Source organism: Branchiostoma lanceolatum, chromosome 3, assembly GCF_035083965.1.
Source record: "Branchiostoma lanceolatum isolate klBraLanc5 chromosome 3, klBraLanc5.hap2, whole genome shotgun sequence".
Taxonomy (NCBI): Eukaryota; Metazoa; Chordata; class Leptocardii; order Amphioxiformes; family Branchiostomatidae; genus Branchiostoma; species Branchiostoma lanceolatum.
In genome coordinates, this window is record NC_089724.1 from 14,477,788 (window position 1) to 14,497,796 (window position 20,009).

Sequence of the window (20,009 nt, forward strand, 5' to 3'; positions counted from 1 at the left end):
AATAAACTGGAGGCAAACTTGACATGTTTTTCTTAGTAAAATTTATTAACAAAAACAAGACACATACTGACATAACCTTCATCAACGTATCAACCCCCACTTACTCTAAATCTGCACTGAACTGGACACATATCACTTTCAGTAGAAATTGTAGCCATGGCATAAATGATGTCATGGACAAACCTACCCCATTTCTTTATGTACCAAGCTTGCACTTGCTCAATTATTGGCTACTTTAAAAAAATACCAGTAACCATTCACAGCTTTGCTTCATGGATGGATGCCCACTATGCATGTTTTCACATATATCGTAGTGGCATGGAGTCAAATGGTCTTTTATGGTATATGGTGAAGTTACACATGTACAATGTCATGTGCTTGATACCAATGTTAAATACTATCTTACGTTCATGCTTGCTTCAGGCACCAATGGCACACATTTATGAACTTTCTATCTTACATGTATGCTAGTGCTGTGCTAAGAAACAAAAGGGACAAGATGGCTAGGACAAACTAGAGCTATGGGTGAGGGTGTCAAGAGAGATGCACAAAATAGAAATGAGGGTGGTGGTGTTAAACTGATATTGTTTTTCTTGTATATCAGCCATCATATGACACATGCTGTTTGGCATAGAATTGCCACTGAAATGAAAGATTGGGCACGACAATAATCTATTACAGCAATAAATAATAACATACATCTACCATTGTTTTCCCATTGAAGTGCCTTGCCCCCATCTCTAACATGTGCACACACCAAAATGGCAATACAGATGGTACATAACCCCATGGTTAAAATATTTCACGAGGCCCTGTGTAATTTGACCTTTGCTGAGAGGCAAGCCTCCTTCCTTCCTTCATACTTATACTCAACTCACATACCAATTTTTTTGACAATGACCACATCATGAACTTATATTCTGCACTTACTATCCGTATCATAATCAATAAGAAACTTTTCTGAATGACAAAGTGGACTTCATAGCTTCTCATCCAAAAATACAATGTGCATATGAAATATGTCATATTTGATTCTGTTGTGCATTTTTCTAGGACTCTTTAGCTGGAGATTTTTACATACACATATACAATGTATGAAAGTTTGTTAGGTGGTGAAACTATAACAATAAAGAAAATACCTTTTGTTTTATAACAGTATCCTGACAATATGTTAAGTACAAAAAAAGGTTTGAAACATTTCGTCTGCTTTTGTACTTAAACAAGCAAATATACTAAACATGAAACATACTGTGTCTGTGATCTGAACACGAAGCATTGCCAAGGCAATGTTTTTTTTTCATGGTAAAACATTCAGACCAAAACAGTTCTAGTCTCCAGTCCAGTTGTTTTGTTACTGTGACAATTTGGTTGTCCACAAACTAGACAGTGTAGTAACTGTTGCAAAATCATACAAACATTACAAACATGCATAACTTACAACAAATGGGCATTACTTTGTCTTTAGCACTGATTCTGAGTGACCAGATATAGTTGAATTTTTTTTCTCTGTCACCTCAACTACACTTTGGAATTCAAAGTAAATTCTAAGTGTATGTCTTTCTACTTGATGTTTTTATGACTTTTGGAGTGTAGAAGTAAAGTCTGTTTTACTGGCACATCAAAACATATTGATTAGCCGCTCTTACCATAAATGTAGATACTGAGTATATCTTTTTACACTACATCTTTCTACAATATATTGTACACTTTGCCACACTCACAAGAAAATTTGGACCCTTCCAACTCCCAACGACTGCGCCCCTTTCCCTTCAATTTCAAATGTATGGTCAAATCATATCAGATACATAACAAAGCTTCTGGGCAAGATTCAACGATGCTAGCTTTGCACATTTTGGAGACAGGCTTTGTACAAAATCACTGGTGATTTTGGACGTATTGAGACCAAGCAGTTTTGACATGTAGCAGAAAGTAACAAGGAGTATCGAATCTACCGTGAAATATATTACAGTTTTATTCTCTAACACACTACCTCTGGTTTCTTGTTGAGCCTGGCAGTCTAAGTTTTGGAAAGGAAGAACCGTGGTGTGAATAGGATCAGAAAAAATGCAAATCTTGAAAAGCTCTTTGATATCCAACAAAAAGAAGAAAAAAACCTCACTCTGAATAAATCTTTGATTGATTTTTTGGTCGGACAATATCCATGGTGGGCGTTTTTTTTTTCTTTCTGTTTGGTCTAGTAAGAGTTTCGGAAATTTGCAGTATGTTTTCTACCAAAACAGGTGAGCTTTCATTCTAAAATCAGAAAGAGTTTTGCGTTCAGTTTTGACTGGGGATGAGATGCCTGGTCAGCCAACACATGAAGAGCGGTTGGAGCACGGCAATTGCCAGCACGAGGTACGTCCTCCCCTTGTTCCCGCCGCTGCTTACCATGTCGTGTGACGCATCAGGCAGGATGACCAACCGCAGCGTTCGTAACTATGGGTGTGAGGCCAAAAATGTTTAGAAGATGTAACAGGATTGCATTTAGTTTAGAAGTATTCAAGCAATTTCTTGAATTTCTACTTAAAAAAAAAAGAATTGGTATAGAAAATCATACAAACTTTTCTGTAAAACATACAAACTGGCATGAGAAAGTGGACAAATCCGATGAAAAACTACCATAACAATCTCAACTATGGGTGTGACACAATACATTTGTAGAACATGGTTTCTCACAAATTTCTGTCCAGTTTCTGACCAATCACTGACCATTCTCTGACCAAATGCTGACTAGTCATGATATATATATAACCAGAATGAAACTGTAAAATGGTTGCATAAGCATTAATACAAATTTGATGAAATTCATACAAATTTCACTTCAGACGTTCAAATTGGTATAGAAGATTCTACAAACTGGAAAAACATACAACCTGGCATGAGAAAGTTGACAAATTTTTGGAAGAATTATTATGTAAAATAGCTGCTTTTCATTGGCCAAACCATCACTGTGGCGTGACCCAGGCAGTAGCTGAAAGGTTTTCCATACCAAATTTGTATGTTGTAACTAAAATTGGTATGGATTTTATAAGATTTGTATGTCTTTTAAGTAAACAAAGTTGGATGCAAACTTAAATACTTACCAAAAAGAAGAACATACTAGCGCTGCACCATGCCAGGGCAAGGTAGTAACCCATGGAACCAAACAACATCCCTCCTAGCAAAACACCAATCATCCTGGAAAAACAATCAAACAAACTACTTTTAATAAATCTAAATGATCATAATTGAACATTTCTGAGTAGTTACTGAAGCTTTAAGACTGTAAAACCATTCAATTATAACTTATTGTACAAAACTTGGGTAGTATACACTCAAAATATTGGGTGTATATTTCACACTTTACACTGTATGTAAAACCTTGAGCATAAATTTCCACGAATATTACATAATCTACAGTATATCAACTTGATAGCGAAAACTGAGAACATGAAGCCACCACGAATATTTCCCGACTTGCAGTGTTTATATCCACACAACAGCCATACATACCCTACGTATTTGTATCCACAGACGAGCCATACGTACCCTATGTATTTATATCCACAGAACAGCCATACGTACCCTAAATATTTATATCCACAGAACAACCATACATACCCTACGTATTTATATCCACAGAAGGCCAGCAGATCGAATGTCTTGATATCGGTGACCACGCTCATGATGTACATCGCCATTGTGATGACCACGATCTCCAGGATGAGCCACACCAGCGCAGAACTGGCCTGCATTCCCAGCAGCTCGGGGGAAAAACTGGCAGCAAACATTTGGGGTTAGACCAGCTGTCTCAAACTTTTAATTTCTTCCCCTCCCACTCATTGTTTGGGAGCCTTTGTTGTTAACGTTCATTACTGAGCCTGTCAAAATAAGCTTATGAAAATACATTTTCATTAATTCTATGTCATGAAGTTTTTTTGAGTGAAATTTTTGTCCCTTCCAACAAGTAAATTTCTGCCCCAGGACAGAGGGATGGGTCCTGCAGACAGCCCTGAACCAACCTGACTTCATGAAGGGGGAGGGGGGCAGAGTCACACAGTGATACAATGTCCTGTGCTTTCACACAGAGATTGGTGGCAGATCACGAAGACCCAGCAGCTTTTCTATGTATGTACACTACTAGAGTGAAAATCATTTTACTATTTTCATAAAAATCTCAGACACAGTTTTCTGATGTGTTATCTAGGGCTATTCTATCAGTTTCAGGCATAGTCAGCAAAATGTTTCCGAATGAAAACAGTGGGAGTTCAAGATTACATGTAAGTTGATAGATAAAAGCCAGAGGAGGTAAAAAAACTCCTTAATTGTTCTCACTCGAAGAGACAGAGTCTGACTTGGCACTTGACATCATTTTAATCAGTTCGCAAGTGATGGTACAGTTCTAGCATCACAGATGTCAAAGGTAGTTGCGGTTCGGCGATCCCAGGCTGGAGACAATCTCGCCGCAGGGCGCTGCCGCGCGCCGCGAACTCCGAGTCGGGCCGGAAGTAAACTTCGCGTCGACGTGGAGTGGGTGTACTGGTAGCCTTGTGCTAGCTGCTGTAGATGCACATCGCAGCCTCGAGTCCGTGTAGGTACGGGTGGGGAGGGAGAAAGGCAGGCGCTGAGGAAGGACTGCTCTTGGAGAAGTTGTTTACGTAGTTCACGAGAAGAAACATGGCTGCCAAAGTCTCGGGCATCTCGCGGAGCCTCTCTCGCGAGACCCGGCGTCACCGGCGGGAAATGGGGAGGGGGAGGGGGGCTGTCGTTCCGGTCTGTAGACTCTCTGTGTGGACGTTGGAGCACAAACTCAGGAGCAGGCAGGAACGGGTGCGCGGTCCCAGGCTGGTGAAGAAAACTCGCTGCAGGACGTCGCCAAGGATTACGGACAGTGTAGAGACTCAGGGTCGCGTGGAGCCTCTCGCTTAGAACTGCGAATCCAGGTGGGCAACGTTACTGGCGGCCCATGCACGCTGCTGTACTTGCACACCGCGGCCCTGCTGTCTGAGTGCACGTCGGGCCCAACGGGGACGGCAACCCGCAAGTTTCTTGGCGGATATGTGTGCCTCGGTAGTTGGGGAGCACCGCACGGTAGGTTGAAATGCTTCGTGAGGACTCGAGAGGGGAACATTTTCGACGGAACATTGAGCGGGAGGCGAGCCCAGCCGTAGGGACGGCGGATGTCGCTATTAATGTCAAGCTCTGAGGCCCGGATACAGTTACTCTTGCTGCTCTCGTGTGCTCTCGCGGGATCTCGCCCAGTTCTCATGTGACAATTCCGTCATATGATGCGGCGACCGTCATCATATGTGCCTGATTACCCACTCCTCATATCATCATGAGTTATCATGGCCCTTACATTAATATCAGATGACACTAACTACATCTATGCTATCATTGGTATAAGCAACATGTTATTGCTTTGTAGAAACAAACCTGTTTTGTGTTCCAAGGCAGTAACCAGCAACCAGAATGTAAGTCACAAATGCCATGACTGGAAGGGAGGAACAAGATACAGGTCAACATACAAACACAGCTAAAAGTTTAATCACAATAACTATTTACAGGTATGCATGAAGATCAATTACACAACAGCACAATACAGTATTATCAAGTTATTTTCAAAAGTAGACATTTAATCTCATAGTATCTTAGTATCATATTTACTGTATGCTTTTTAAAACTACTAGAACTGTCATGGAAATTTACTTGTAGTAGTTGTACTGTTGTAGAAGATTGACTAATACAAAAGCACAAAAAAGCTTGAAGGAACTTTCACTAGCCTGGTACCCATTCTATTCTAGCTCCTGCCTGCAAAAAAAACTATGACTGGATGATGAGTTTTGGCATTTGAATGCTCGCCTAGAATATAGGCGAGAGTTCTTATTGGCTCTGAGTCACCTGGCCCATGTTACAGCATGGTAACAGGGTTCGAATAGGCACACTGCTTCTGAGAAATATTTGATTCCCAAAATGATGGGACGTAAGGACCAAACATTTGAATGTGGACGGGGGCCAGACTGTTCTGAGTGGAGGCGGTTGCTGGAGTAAACCAGAGCTAGAATAGGCTAATACAAACTGGGGATGACCTGACCTGGTATGTACAGGTCTGGAGCGTTGATCTCGTACCGAGGTGCTACAGGCTCCTCCTTGTTGTATCTTATGGACCAGTTCTGCAGGGGAAAAATCATGAGTACATGGTTTCCATTGTTTGTACAAATGTGCAGAAATCTATCTGAAATAACAGGCTGACAACAACGTATGGTTTAGTTTAAAACACTGGCTTCCCACAACATGAATTTAAAAAAAAGATTATTCATACAAATTACAAGCAATGTCACGGAAAGATAAAACAGTCTTAATGGTAAATCACTACTAGTAACTGGATGTAGAACATAGATTGCAGATTTATCACATACACGTGAGGCATCTATCGATGCTTCATTTTCAAATCATGTTGATGATACTTTACTAAATTCAGCCAACTCACAGAGTGCATGTAGGGAAACAGCAGGAGCATCAGTTTCTTTCCGACGTACGTGGTGTCCACGGCAAAGTAGTACTTCAACTTGGATATGGAGATGAACCTGTCAATCTGTAAACACAAGTAGCTTCAGTTCATGTCTGAGAGACATGGAAAGTATAAAAATCTCTGGTTGGCAATGTCATGTACACACGTCAATATGGTGTGTGTTGGACACAATATTGCTTTGTCCATTGATTTATTTTATTGTATCTACGTAATTGGGCTTCATTACCTGTCTCATTAGTTTGTAACAGTTACAGCTTAAGTTGCAGGAGAAGGCTTCCAAATGTCATTTATAAAGGCAGAATGCAGCAGCTTCCCCCCCCCCCCCCTCTTGATCTCTGGACCACTCCCCTTTCATTGCCGAGCTGCGTACCCTCCTCAAAATTTCGGGGGAGAGCCCTGAAACCTGTACAGCACTAAAACAGACCATACATCTACTTGGAGATTACTCCTTACATGTTTCTCCATGACATCCTTCCCCTGTGTGGCGAGGGAACTCCCGTACTGCATGGCCATGTTCGCCATGGGGTCCGACAGAATCTGCTGTCCGGCCATCCCGCCGTAGAACTGCCCCTGGCCCTGCTGCTGGTTCTGGAAGGTCGCGGGGTCGCCGGGAGAACTGGTGTCATCGAACAGCGGGGTGGGACCGCCGCCGTAGTCCGGTTTGGGCTGGCGCCGTCTCTGCTCCGCTGCTGGAACAGGAAACGTTAACCGTTCTCAGAGAACTGTTATCATACCAATGCCTGAGCTTATGTGACGTATGCAAATGCTGAGAGTAAATCTATGGTTTAAACTTAACCATAAATTTATGAAGGCAGCAGCTATGCAAATTATGAATATGCAAAATTTCAGCAGGCTGCAATTCAAGCGCCAATAATGCTTTATGCAAAAAGCACTGATTACGCTTCATTTCTTATTTGTAGTACGCATTTTGTAGAAATAAAACATCTGATAATTCTTTACAGAAAAGGGTGCATATTTGTTATATCTGGACGAAATAGCACTATACATATGTGAAGTATGTTATATAATAGTGTAAACTTGACATGTCAACTAATGAATGTTGATATGTGATCGCCCCGTATCGGTCCCTTAAATTCTATATGTTAAACATGTTATAGATAGTTCTGTTTGTATCAATCATATCATATCTGTACAGAAATGTAGTAAAAATGTATGTCAAGTTGGAAAAAGAAAAAAGACCATAAATAGAGACAACACTTCCACGAAGTACTGGACGGTGTAGGACGTGGCATCAATCATCCTTAAAATAGTTTGGGCAGGGGTAGGTCGGGGTGGGTGTATGGCAAGAACTATAATACTAGTATATTATGTCTGGGTATTAGACAAAACAGTAGGGTGGTACGAAGTTCAACATATGGTGTAGTTATTCATGCACATCTGCTACATATATGATCTTAACTTTTTTTTACATGTAACGTTACACAAGCTAAGAAAAGAAAGATTAAAAAAACTATGAAAATATGATGTTAACAATCACATTACCTGCTTGCATCATGCGCTCAAAACTTGCCGAATCACAAGGCAATTCTTCATAACAATCATCTGTTTCAAGTTAGCTGTATTTCTGTTATGACAGTTGCATCAATATGTACAAAAATATCAAAAACGTCATCTCCAAGCGCCCCCCCTCCGTCTACACTATTTCACACCCGGTAGATTTCTAGCGGGGACGAGCGGGAACCAATCAGATGGCTGCAGACAGGTCACTGACTGTCACCGTCAAGTAGCCAATAACTGGCTTCTCGCGGACTATTCGCACCCCTAGTTTCATGTAAATTTCAGATATCCAAGCCAAGCGCACGATCATTAGTTTTGCACCGGGAGTTTTAAAGTCCTCGCTACAAAACTAGTATCCTTTCGAAAGATTAACGTTGATAATCCAAACGTGAAGAAACTGTGAAGATGAAGTTTTACACCTTCAATGGCGCTGCACTCGCGCTAATGGAGCGGTCGATCCGAGAAGGAACAAATCCTGACGACGCTGAGATTTGTGAAGTGGACCCGACATTTCCTAGCCTCTACCAGGCTCCGTCCTATCGTTGGGACAAAAAGTAGAAATCAGCCGCGGTACTTCGCTATACAGGGTAGGTCCGCTATACAGTAAGGTTCCATTTCCGTGGATGGCAGATTGGACCCTCTCTTCGTAGCTAACTCCCTTGGCACACTATTCACTATGTTAGGCCACTTTCTACTATTTTTCCAGCCATCCCGCGGAGCCTGGTAGAGGCTAGACATTTCCCACCAAGACGAAGCGATCGAAGACGGGACGGGCACAAAAATGGAGAGAAATCAAGTCCAAACTGGTTCTGAATGAAGGTTTCGTGGCGCACTGCGAGGCCCCAAATCACCGACTTCCGAGGAGAGAAGACATTGAACTCATTTTCCGACAAAGTCACCAAACAACGGGTCCGGCCTGAGTCCGTGTGTGAGACGTCCTTTAAAAGAGGGCTACGAAAGCCGATAGACCCAGCATTTGTATCATTATACATTGTGATGAAAGTTTGTATATGTTACATTAACTCTTATTGTTATTTCTGTGTATAGACAAGAAAGCTTCAGTGTACGAGTACATGGCAGAAAATGCTCTCTCTAAAGTATGGCGCGACGGGCTATACCGTATTATGGAATAAAACGGTATGTATTTCAGTCTTGATAACATTGAAACGTTTGTCTGTCATTCATTTGATCCCTATAACCTTCATTTGAAGCCCCAAACAAATGCTTCACACAAATGTTATTCTGACAATGATAACCCTAACCCACAAGCGAAGCTAGTACAATTTAAATCTACCAAGAAAGGAAGCCCTGGAAAAAATTATTTTTAATGAGAATGAGCAGACAATGGGTGTGAAATACTCCTTCTGTCGCTCGCGCGCCACCAGATAGTGCCAATTGCCTACTCTGCAAGTGAATAAACCGGGCTAGCGGGCCCTGATAAATTATTCATCTCCTAGTCCCCGCTAGAAATCTACCGGGTGTCTTTCAGTGACAAGCCCCCCCCTCCCCACACACAAGCACAAGCACACACGACAGCAGAAACGACAACGAGCAGTGCAAAAGACGTGAAGGATAGAAAGTCCTGATCAACCTACACTTACGCTGTCTTACATAACCGCTCGGTATGTCCATCTTCACAAAGGAGAAGTGCAAAACGTAGACTTTTTACAACGTGAATCCTATCTTCCCGTTCCTTTCACTTCCCAGCCTCAGTTTCAAACTGCCACGACGGCAGCGACACCAACCCAACTGCAGTTCAAACTTAAACTGCAAGACGTCGCTTTTGACAGGCCAGAAAATATCAACCTGCATTTTTTTCTCAACCTGCTAGAGGGCGCCTCCCTGCGTCATCACGCAGTCAACATGGCGTCGGAACAAACGACAGAGGAGCAGTCTGAGCAGAAAATCAGTAAACGCGAGGACTGGAAGAAGAAGAAAGAGCTAGAGGAGGCTCGAAAAGCGGGAACAGCACCCGCAGAGGTTGATGAGGAGGGAAAGTAAGTTTCCAGTGACGTTCAAATTGCGTTTGACCACCTTGAATTTGAAGCCTGGGGAGGGGGGGGGGGGGCAAAATCATTTTTGGAGACTTTTCATTTCACTCTCCCCATCTTCGTTGAAAAAAACACGAATATGATACTTAAGTGCAGAAATTGTTTTGAAACAATGTCAAGTTACAAACATGGTTCCTGCGAGCCGTTGTGCTTAGAAACCTTCAGAAAACGCAGCTTGGGCATGAAAATTATGTCATGATATAATTTTGCAACAAAATGATTTGGTTGAAAGTTCCTCTGTGTTTGATAGAGTTCATTCTGTACCATGATTGTGCTGTAATTCCCAACACAACGGAAAAGTGGGACTTTTGACATGGGTATTTTGACATGGACAGCACAACAAGCTATTAAGTATAACAATTTTCTAAGTACATAAAAGCTATGCATATACATGGTTTAAAATAGCATGTTTTGTCCTTGTCAGGGACATCAACCCCCACATCCCACAGTACATCGCCTCGGCACCCTGGTACTACTACGGCAGGGACGGGGAGAAACTCCCCACGCTCAAACATCAGCGGCCGCAGCCGGAGAAACAGCTGTCCTTCAGCGACCCGGACAAATGGTTCAAACGAGGAGTCAAAACAGTACGGAACAGTTTTATTTATTTACATGTACAGTGTATCTTAAAGACATCCAGGTAGCCTCTTCAACAGAATTGTTGAGTTCCAAGGGGAACCATAGGGCGGCAATTGATACATAAATCAAAAATATGTGCAGAAGATGATAATCAAACCATTTAACCATGAGTAAGGAACAAATAAACATAGTTTATGATAAACTGGTTTGCAGTTTTAACTGTGCATGTGGAGTGTAATGCATTGAAGGCACCTGAAACATCAAGGGTGGTCTAAACTGTTTACAAGTTAGGGGCCTTCACCTTTGGCCTTGCACATGTGCAGTTCAAGTTGTGAAATGGCTAATGTTTTAAAACATCTTCAGCCTGTTAGCATTTTTAATCCTCCTGTTGTACATTGCAGTGTTCTTCTGGGTTCTACTGTATCATGTAGATGGAACATTTATGTACCCAAACCACTGTACTACCTGTAGAACATATTCACATGACTCATGTGAATATGTTCTACAGGTAGTACAGTGACATGAGTACTGGCAATGACACATTGATTGATGCAAAAATATTAAGATCATGGGAGTGAATGTGTTTGTTTAGCATACCTGTAGTGTTAATGGGAATTGTAGTCAGAATGCGAACAGATGTAGTGTATATGTACATCATGTAGCATGACGTATGTACATGTGACCATACTTTGTTCCATATTCAGGGGCCTGTTGCTACAAAGTTCCGTAAAGGAGCCTGTGGGAACTGTGGCTCAATGACACACAAGAAGAAAGACTGTTTTGAGGTAAGAAAAATGACACACTGTGACACTGACTGGTAGAAGTTGTCAGAAAAGAAATTTTTTAAAGTATTACAGTTTAAAAAAAATGTATTATTATATGATGTATATCTTTTCAGTGCTGTAAAGCTGTTTTTGATTTTCAATAAGGCTATACAGTATATTGACTTGATTATATGGATGTGGCATATAGCTGTTCATTTTGATGCACGTGCGGATGTCATCCATTAGCAGGTCAGTGTGGCCTAACTTTGATGACCAGCTGTGATTCTTGTTGTGTTGCACATGTCTGCATCCCGCAGAGACCGCGAAAGGTCGGTGCGAAGTTCACGGGCGACAAGATTGCGCCCGACGAGCACATGCAGCAGGACCTGGCCTTTGACTACGACGGGAAGCGAGACCGATGGAACGGCTTCAACCCCCAGGAGTACCAGGCTGTGATCGATGAGTACTCTAAAGTAGAAATGGTAATGATTTCCCTTCTGTTGTGTCTTGGTAAATGGTACAATGTAGCTGTCCGAATCATCTGAGAGTATAGATAGTATTTTTGTGTGCGGCCTTGCCAGTGTGGACCTCCTGGACAGAGCCGCTTGAAAGTGCGGTGTGAAGAAATTTCATTTGACTGATACATGAATCTCTGAGAGCACAATTGGTATGACTTGATGCACATGATAACTTACTTACTTTTGCTTTGGTCGAGCTCCCACATGATAAATATTAAGTAATTTAACGTGTATGCATTGATGCATAAGTGTGATATTTGAACCCTTGTGTTTTATTCCAGGCCAAACGACAGCTGAAAGAGCAGAAGATGACCGAGGACCTGCTAGCTGGGAAGATCAGGGTAACATACCAATGTTCTCAGTCATGTTGCTGGAGGGTGGAAACTCCAGTAGGAAACCAGCAACACATAATGAACAACTGTATAAGATTACCGGTATCCATATTTGTGAGAAATAACATGTCTCTTCTCTAGCTCTTGGCAATTATGACAAGGAGTCTACTTTCTCATCAGTCTTAAGATTTTACTGTGACAGAGTGGGGAGATAGACCTCACATTCATCATTCCTTGAAAGGTTATTCCTAAATAAAGTCAATTCTATGGTTGATGTGAAAAATGCAAGCATATGGCAAGTTTGATTCTTGAATCTTTCTTACCTTTCAGAGAGATGAAGATCTTGAGGAAGACAGCATGGTGAGACATACCTCCTTGTGCCCACCATCTTTACTATGAGTAATAGTCAGCCATTGTGAATATGTCACACAAATGTGTATAGGTACATGGACACATAAATGCACATGTAATATAATGTCTACACTCTGTTTTTGGCAAATATTTACATGCTTATGTTCTTGGTAATTTGATAAGTCAATGTTGCATTACAACAAGCTCGCAACACAACAAAATAAAACATCAAGAATTTTTTGTTGCCTAACCCTGTAACCAATGCAAATATGGTGCCAAAAGGGTATCACAACAGGAAAAGGTTAGAATTTGTGGGAATGTACATCTATGGTATATTTACAAAAAATGTACTTCTTCCAGAGAAGAGAGGGAGATAGTGATGAAGAGGATGATGAAGACAAGTATGCAGACAACATCGACATGGCGGGACAGAAGTTTGACTCCAAGAGAAGAATCACTGTGAGGAACCTGCGTATCAGAGAGGACACGGCAAAGGTATGATATTTCTTCACCCTGATGGGAGTGTGTGTGTGAGTGTGTATGTGTGTGTCTGTCTGTATGTGTGTGTGTGCGTGTGCGTTTCTTAGTGAAAGGATTGAAGTCTGCCATCTCTGATTCATTTGTGTCATACATATATGTGGGACCTCTGTTTGCTCGGAGTACAATATTTCTTTTTGTCGGTCTCATTGGCATTTTATGCACTGAAATAGCATTGTGTGATTGCTTTGCCTTGTATGCCCAGTGGTGGGTGAATCATATTGAGTCAAAGTACTTTTTCAATAACGAATGAATGAATGAATGGTAGTGGGTCATTTGTCTTTTCCTGGCTGTTCAAATCCAACTGTTACAATTGAACACACTACAGCCATTCAGTCCAACTGATACATACAGCTTGGAAGTTCCTGCAAATCTGCCTTTTAATTTGAGTTACTTGCCAGCAGTATAGTTGTTAAAAAAACTACCTATAACCACAAACCACAAGAAAGATACATGCCAGAATTTTACGTCGCTGAGATAAGCAAGACTTCATTTAACAAAAGTTATTCACTGGGACTTAATTTCAAGGTACTAGTAGGTGGGGAAAGGAGGTTTCCACGGTGTCTTTAGTTTGTGGTTGAAGCAATTTTGTAGTGCAGCAGTAATACAATGGAAATGCCCGTTTGCATTGTCATTATTTTGCATTTGATAGGTCCCCATGGAATTACAAAAATATAACTGGCAAGGATTTCAATATTTACAGTATTTCAAATGTCTAACTTATCTAATATGTGTTTTCCAGTATCTGCTGAACCTTGACCCCAACTCAGCGTACTATGACCCCAAAACTCGCTCCATGAGAGAGAACCCGTACATGAACAAACATCTTGAAGAGTGAGTACTGTCTTTAAGTTTTACCCCTGCAATGTTGAGTTTCTCTATGCACGTGTCTTGGTGCATGTACTTTTCGATATGTCATTTACCTTGATATTTGCAAATCAATTTAAGGTTTATATTACGTAGCTAACAACTGTTTTCTATCTGTGACACAGGGTATTGTATGCTATCTTCTACCCCTTCAATGTTGAATTTTTCTAAAGATGTTAAAAGATGAAAATCATTTAACAACATATTAAGGTTTATATTACGTTTTATATATTACGTAGTTAACAACTGTTTTCTGTCCATGACCCAGGGTATCATATGCTGGAGACAACTTTGTTCGTCAGACAGGAGACACTGTTAAGATGGCCCAGGAGCAGTGTAAGTAGAACTTCTGATATCCCTCTTTTATATAGTTTCTTTTTTGTCTGCTATGTACTTCCCCATTGCTCTTTCTGAATGTATGTAACAAAAAGTGGTACAGAGTGTCTAAATTGCATTTCCTTCCACAAAGAGTAGAATTCAGCCCTGGGAAAAGACAAAAACATTGTCTGGGCATAGACATCAGCACCTTCTTTGATTTTTAGAGCCTTGAACAAACATTGGTTCTTTGTATGAGATACCTTAAGTCCAAGTAAATGTTTCTATCATCAGTTTTGTTTCTATCATCAGTGAAGATCACGGCTTACTTTGTCAAATGGTTCAGCTACAGGTATAGGTGTGAACCTGTTCCTGTGCTTTTACCTGATCTAATTGTGAGTTGTGCAGCCATACTTCCATGTGCCTTTATATATCAGGGCTGTCTTCTGGTCTTGTCTTTGTCAAGGGACGAAATTTTACTTGTTGGAACAGTCAAAAATCTGAACAAGACTTAACAATGAAAATTAACATGGGCTCCCAAACAATGAGTGGGAGGGAGTCAGAAAAATATTCAAAACTGCAGGCAGCCATGTTTATGCCACGGTCCCATTCCTAATCCGGGAAAATACACAATATATGGTTAGGAGTAATTATTCTAACATTTTGTGTCCTTTGTTGTGTGTTGTATAATGTTTTTCGTTCCCACAAGCTGCCCAACTGGGCCCCACTTTGGAAATGTGACCGAAGCATTAACACGCATACCACATTAAGTTCTGACCGTGATTGTTGCATGTCCTGATGTGCAGTGTTTGCGTGGGAGGCGTCGGGTAAAGGCACGGACGTGCACCTTCAGGCCGACCCCACCAAGCTGGAGCTGCTGCACAAGGAGTTCAAGGTCAAGAAGGACGACTACAAACAGAACCAGAAGGGCAGCATCCTGGAGAGGGTACTGTAATTCACTTTATCTTCATGGTAGCAAAACTTCACGGTGTAAGGAAAATTGAGATTTTAACTGAACTTTTAACTTCACGATGGTGGCAAGAGATCTACAGATGTGTGAAGGAATCATAGATGATAACAACAGTTTGTTTTCACGGTGATGATAAATTCATGGTACAGAGGTGACCCTGAAAACAGTGAACTTAAAGTTACAGTGACACAAACAGGAATTACAGTAGGTTATGTAATATGATATAACCATAATGATTGTAGTGGAAGGGGATCGGTGAAGTGCACATGTTATGTAATTGCACATGGGCATGATCTTGGATGGCGTGTGTCAAGAAGGACATCAAAGTGTGCGGACTCACCAGCTTAGACCCAGTGGACAGAGCTGCCTGGAAACATGGTGTGAAGACTGCTGCCCACCCCTGTGTCAGGGACCCCCACGTAGTATAATCAAATACTGGATACTACTACATGTACTTCTACTACTCCTATGAACATGGAAACTAGCTGTATAAATTTAGTTGACAGTCAAACAAATTTTAGATGCTGCACATTAAGCTCATTGTCAAGTGTGTTGACTTTGTTTTGCTCTTTTATACACTTAACCGTGTGACAATTGTTTTTCTATCTACAGTATGGAGGTGCGGAACATCTAGAAGCTCCACCCAAGCAGCTCCTCCTGGCACAAACTGTAAGTACTACACCCTCTTCCCAATGTGACAACAAGAAAGCATTAACTCATCCTAGTATAAGGGATTTACAAGGTAGATACATACACAATTATTATATTTTACTCTCTGTAACTGTAAGTGCTTGGGCTTGGGAACAGTCCATTTTAGCACGGGGTAGGGATGGGAGTTAAATTTGCTAGCAAATGTTGCCTCCCTAGCTCTTATATCTGTTGATAAGGAAAAATAGTCTGCTAGTTTTACATGTTTTGAAGTGACAGAATTGCTAAGTGCATTATGATCTTTATAACATTTCCTATTGGCAAGATCTTTGTCCTATATCTTCAATTAAAAATTGTAAAGACACTGTACATGGACTGGTATGATGTTTGCTGTTTGATGAGTGTGGCCTGTTGTGTTGTCTGTAGGAAGACTATGTGGAGTACTCCAGACATGGAACAGTACTGAAGGGACAGGAGAAGGCTGTGACCAAGTCCAAGTATGAGGAGGACGTGCTGATCAACAACCACACAGTCAGTGTCTCCCCATTCTTACAATGTAGTGTGTGTTTTTAAACAAAAGTGTTTTTTTTCAAGCCCTGACATTTTTGTGTTCATGTGTTTTATCAAAATTGGACATTTTGGGGATTATTACACTTTTTGTGATTTGTATTGATTATCGATTCTATGACGTCAGCAAAAATGAACTTGAGAAACACGAGGCCTTGTGTTCATCATAGAAAAAAAAGTTGGTTGAGACTATTGAATTTGGAAGTCAGTCTCAACACTTGACCTCTTGTCAAATGCCGCACATTTCTAGTTTTGTCAAGTTTCAGTCATGAAATTAATGTGTGTTAGTAGATACTAACATAACATTGTTGGAGACTGCCAGCCTTGCTAATGATGACATACCCATTATAGTTTTATCTCTACAGAATCTTCCTGCCTCCGACTGACTGAGTTGTTTGCTCTTGTTTGTACAGGCCATCTGGGGCTCGTATTGGAGAGAAGGCAGGTGGGGCTACAGGTGTTGTCACTCCTTTGTGAAGATGTCCTATTGTACTGGGGAGGCTGGGAAGCAGGTGGCACGGGTAGGGAACTTCTTCTCTCATTTTTCATTCACAGTAGTCCAGATTAGCAGCATTTTCAAATATAAACCTTGAAATATTTATGGTGATATTATGTTTGAGGTAAGCTCATCACACCACAAACATGTCCTCCGTCTTACTACTGTACAACTGTATTGTTTCAGCCAAGGACTTAGAACACCGCTAAAATTTCACAAGTCACAGTAACTGAATACCATTACTATGGATACCTCTATTTCCGTCCTACTATGGAATTGAGTCACAGTCCAAGTCTGCAGACAATTTGTTGTAATAAAATGTACAAATTAAGTAATACTAGTGTATTGTTGTTAGATATAAGAACAAGTGAAGAGATTTGTGTTGTTTTAGTTTTTGATGATTTGATAGATACAATATGTGGGTGAGGAAATATACAATATACTAGTACTGTAAGGCTAAAGTAAAGGCTTTGTGATAATCTTTACAGCTGTTGTACATGTAGCTGCTATCTTTTGTTGAAGTGTATATTTTGCACATGTGCCATGTAGATGGAGAAGGCAGACATGGAAATACGGACCTTTGGAGATGAAGATGAGGAAGAAGAAGAGGCACCAAAGTCACTTCTTGAGGTAAGAGTAGTCTTGGTCCTTAAGCTAGATTTCATTGAGATGACACTGAACAATAATGGTACAAGTTTGAGGAATTTGAGGTTTGTAAGAATTGTATGTTGATTGACTGTCCTAGCCAGGTATCCATCCTATTGTAGCTCTGGATCGCTCCTTTGATTGCTCCCCTGCCAAAGAGACTGGCTCCTGTTCATAGAGGAATGATTGGCTTTTGTAGATTTGCACGAGAGCACTGATTGATTCGGAGTTGCATGGTCCTCTCTGTTGGCAGGGTAACAGGGATTTAACAGGCATTTGGAAGTTTGAACACTGTTTCACTGTTTATAAAAGATAGTCGATACTGGAAACAATGTGTCTTGGAGCCAATCAGAGCTCTGAGACGTGTATATTTTACATGAATATTCAAACGTTGTTCCCATCACACAGCAACACCAGGAAGAGCTGAAGAAAAACAAGAAGAAGAAGAAAAAGGAGCGTCAGGAGGCTGAGGAGAAAGAGCAGAAAGACAAGGAGAAGAAACTGAAGAAGGTGAGGACAATGGACTATTGCTGTCCTTATGCAATATCTGTAGTGTGATGTCCTGATGCATTTCAGTTTTACATTGTTAAATTGTATTTGTTGGATCAATTTGGTTGAAATCTAAAAGAAAAAGAGAATCCCTACCTACTGACACTAATATTTTTCAGGACTGTAATTGGAAACACATTACTTCTCCTTGGTTTAGACAGTTACTTAAATTATCATGGAAGCTCATCTGTCTTGGTAGTAGTCATGCTAAATTTTCTTCTACACTCCGGCCATCACTTAATAGAGACAGTTGGTGTTATAAACTTCCTGGCATGTTTGACCAATTGTTGATGTCACGTCATGTGTTTGTTACTCTCGCTAGTTTACGTTCGGAAGTGATTGGTCATTATTGATCTTGAAGAAGGCGACAGTGGTCATTGAAAACTTGATCTGTGTATACCTAAGTGTTGTAAGAAAGTTAAGCATTCTACTAAAACAGTTATTTTTGCTTCCCCGCAGGCCCTAAAAGCAGAGGAGGAGAGAAACCAGACGTACCAGGAGATCATGAAGCTGGACGAGCGAAAGCGACCGTACAACAGCCTGGCCGCGGACAATCAGGAGGTCACGGAGGAGGAGCTGGAAGCCTTCCGCATCAAACGCGCCAACTACGACGACCCCATGAAAAATATGCTTGGAAAATAAGAGTTATTCCACCCTGTCATCAAACTAAAAACTACTAGCACTACTACGTAAAACTACCCAAGTAGTAGCTTCAACTGTACATGATATCAAAATAGAAACGTCCACATGAAAAATATCCATGGAAAGACTAGTAATTCCACCCTGTAATCAAACTAAAAGCTACTCTTCCCAAGTAATAGGTTCAACCTCACATATTATTAAATTAGAGACAGCACCATGAAAAATATGCTGGGCAAGACTAGTAATTTCACCCTGTAATCAAACTAAAAACTACAGATATCATTGACTTTTCCAAGTTATAGCTACAACTGTATACAGGGTCAAAATGGAACTGACCCCATTGACAATATGCTGGGGAAAGACTATTAGACAAGTAATTTCACCCTGTAACCAAACTAAAAACTACAGATGTCATTAACTCTCCCCAAGTACATAGCTTCAACTGTACATAATGTCAAAATAGAAACTGCAAATCGGATTTGCCTTGTACATCTTGGTGGATTTAAGCCCAAAGTTCAAGTACAAAGCTGAACAGGCCCAGTTACATGCCTAGCTATACCATACTTCTTGACGTTCTTGTTACATGTATTGTATATGATAATGTAGATAAGTGTTAGATGTATAAACGAGATATCTTTGTATGCAAGTTTTTTAATCTTACTTCTTTGCTTCATGACACAAATGACTAAGGAGTATGGTTTAAAAGAGTTTCTTTGTCTACAGCTGGAGACTTAGATCTGATCTTGGCATTTTTTTACTCATGTACTTTGAACACCTGCTAAATTAGATTGTTATTGAAAGACCTGTATATACATCATCATACGTATCAAATTGTATGAGGAAGCATCAAGTGAAGTCTGCTGTTTATGCTAACTTGCTAATAATAGGTCAGGTTTATGATAATGTCCATATATTATGTGATATTAAAAAAAGATAAGTGGTTGCTACCAGGTATTGCTGGCCTTATTGGTAGTGTACGTCATGTTTTGAATGTTGTAAGACATTTTGCCTCTACATGTATTCAAAAGTTTTTACCTTCGCCAGAGGGTTATCTTTTGGGTAGCATCTGTTTGTGTGTCTGTCAACAAGATAACTCAAGAAGGCCTAGATGGATTGTCTTAATGAGACCTCGAAATGATTAGATTTTGG

At 40.7% G+C, this 20,009-nt stretch overlaps 2 protein-coding genes across 5 annotated transcripts; one reads left to right on the plus strand and one right to left on the minus strand.

Moving 5' to 3' along the window:
- Positions 1-24: 24 nt before the first annotated feature.
- Positions 25-9,782, minus strand: LOC136430492 (protein YIF1B-like). Of its 4 annotated transcripts, none has more exons than XM_066421165.1 (8): positions 9,625-9,782; positions 6,965-7,197; positions 6,470-6,574; positions 6,074-6,152; positions 5,416-5,473; positions 3,601-3,756; positions 3,084-3,177; positions 25-2,436 (listed from the first exon to the last, which is right to left on the minus strand). In XM_066421165.1, the coding sequence occupies exons 1-8, from the start codon at positions 9,659-9,661 to the stop codon at positions 2,278-2,280; spliced, it is 921 nt and encodes a 306-aa protein (XP_066277262.1). In that variant the 5' UTR covers positions 9,662-9,782; the 3' UTR covers positions 25-2,277. The 4 variants fall into 4 exon arrangements, with proteins under 4 accessions (XP_066277262.1, XP_066277264.1, XP_066277263.1 ...); XM_066421167.1 differs by having other exon boundaries at positions 9,631-9,781; XM_066421166.1 differs by having other exon boundaries at positions 6,965-7,200; positions 9,631-9,781.
- A 79-nt stretch (positions 9,783-9,861) lies between these two features.
- On the plus strand, positions 9,862-19,807 carry LOC136430487 (pre-mRNA-splicing factor SLU7-like). The gene is made up of 16 exons (XM_066421156.1): positions 9,862-10,026; positions 10,505-10,667; positions 11,364-11,444; positions 11,741-11,905; positions 12,223-12,282; positions 12,604-12,633; positions 12,985-13,119; positions 13,904-13,995; positions 14,297-14,364; positions 15,150-15,289; positions 15,926-15,982; positions 16,388-16,492; positions 16,942-17,049; positions 17,574-17,654; positions 18,078-18,179; positions 18,678-19,807. The coding sequence occupies exons 1-16, from the start codon at positions 9,893-9,895 to the stop codon at positions 18,858-18,860; spliced, it is 1,704 nt and encodes a 567-aa protein (XP_066277253.1). The 5' UTR covers positions 9,862-9,892; the 3' UTR covers positions 18,861-19,807.
- The last annotated feature ends 202 nt before the right edge of the window (positions 19,808-20,009 follow it).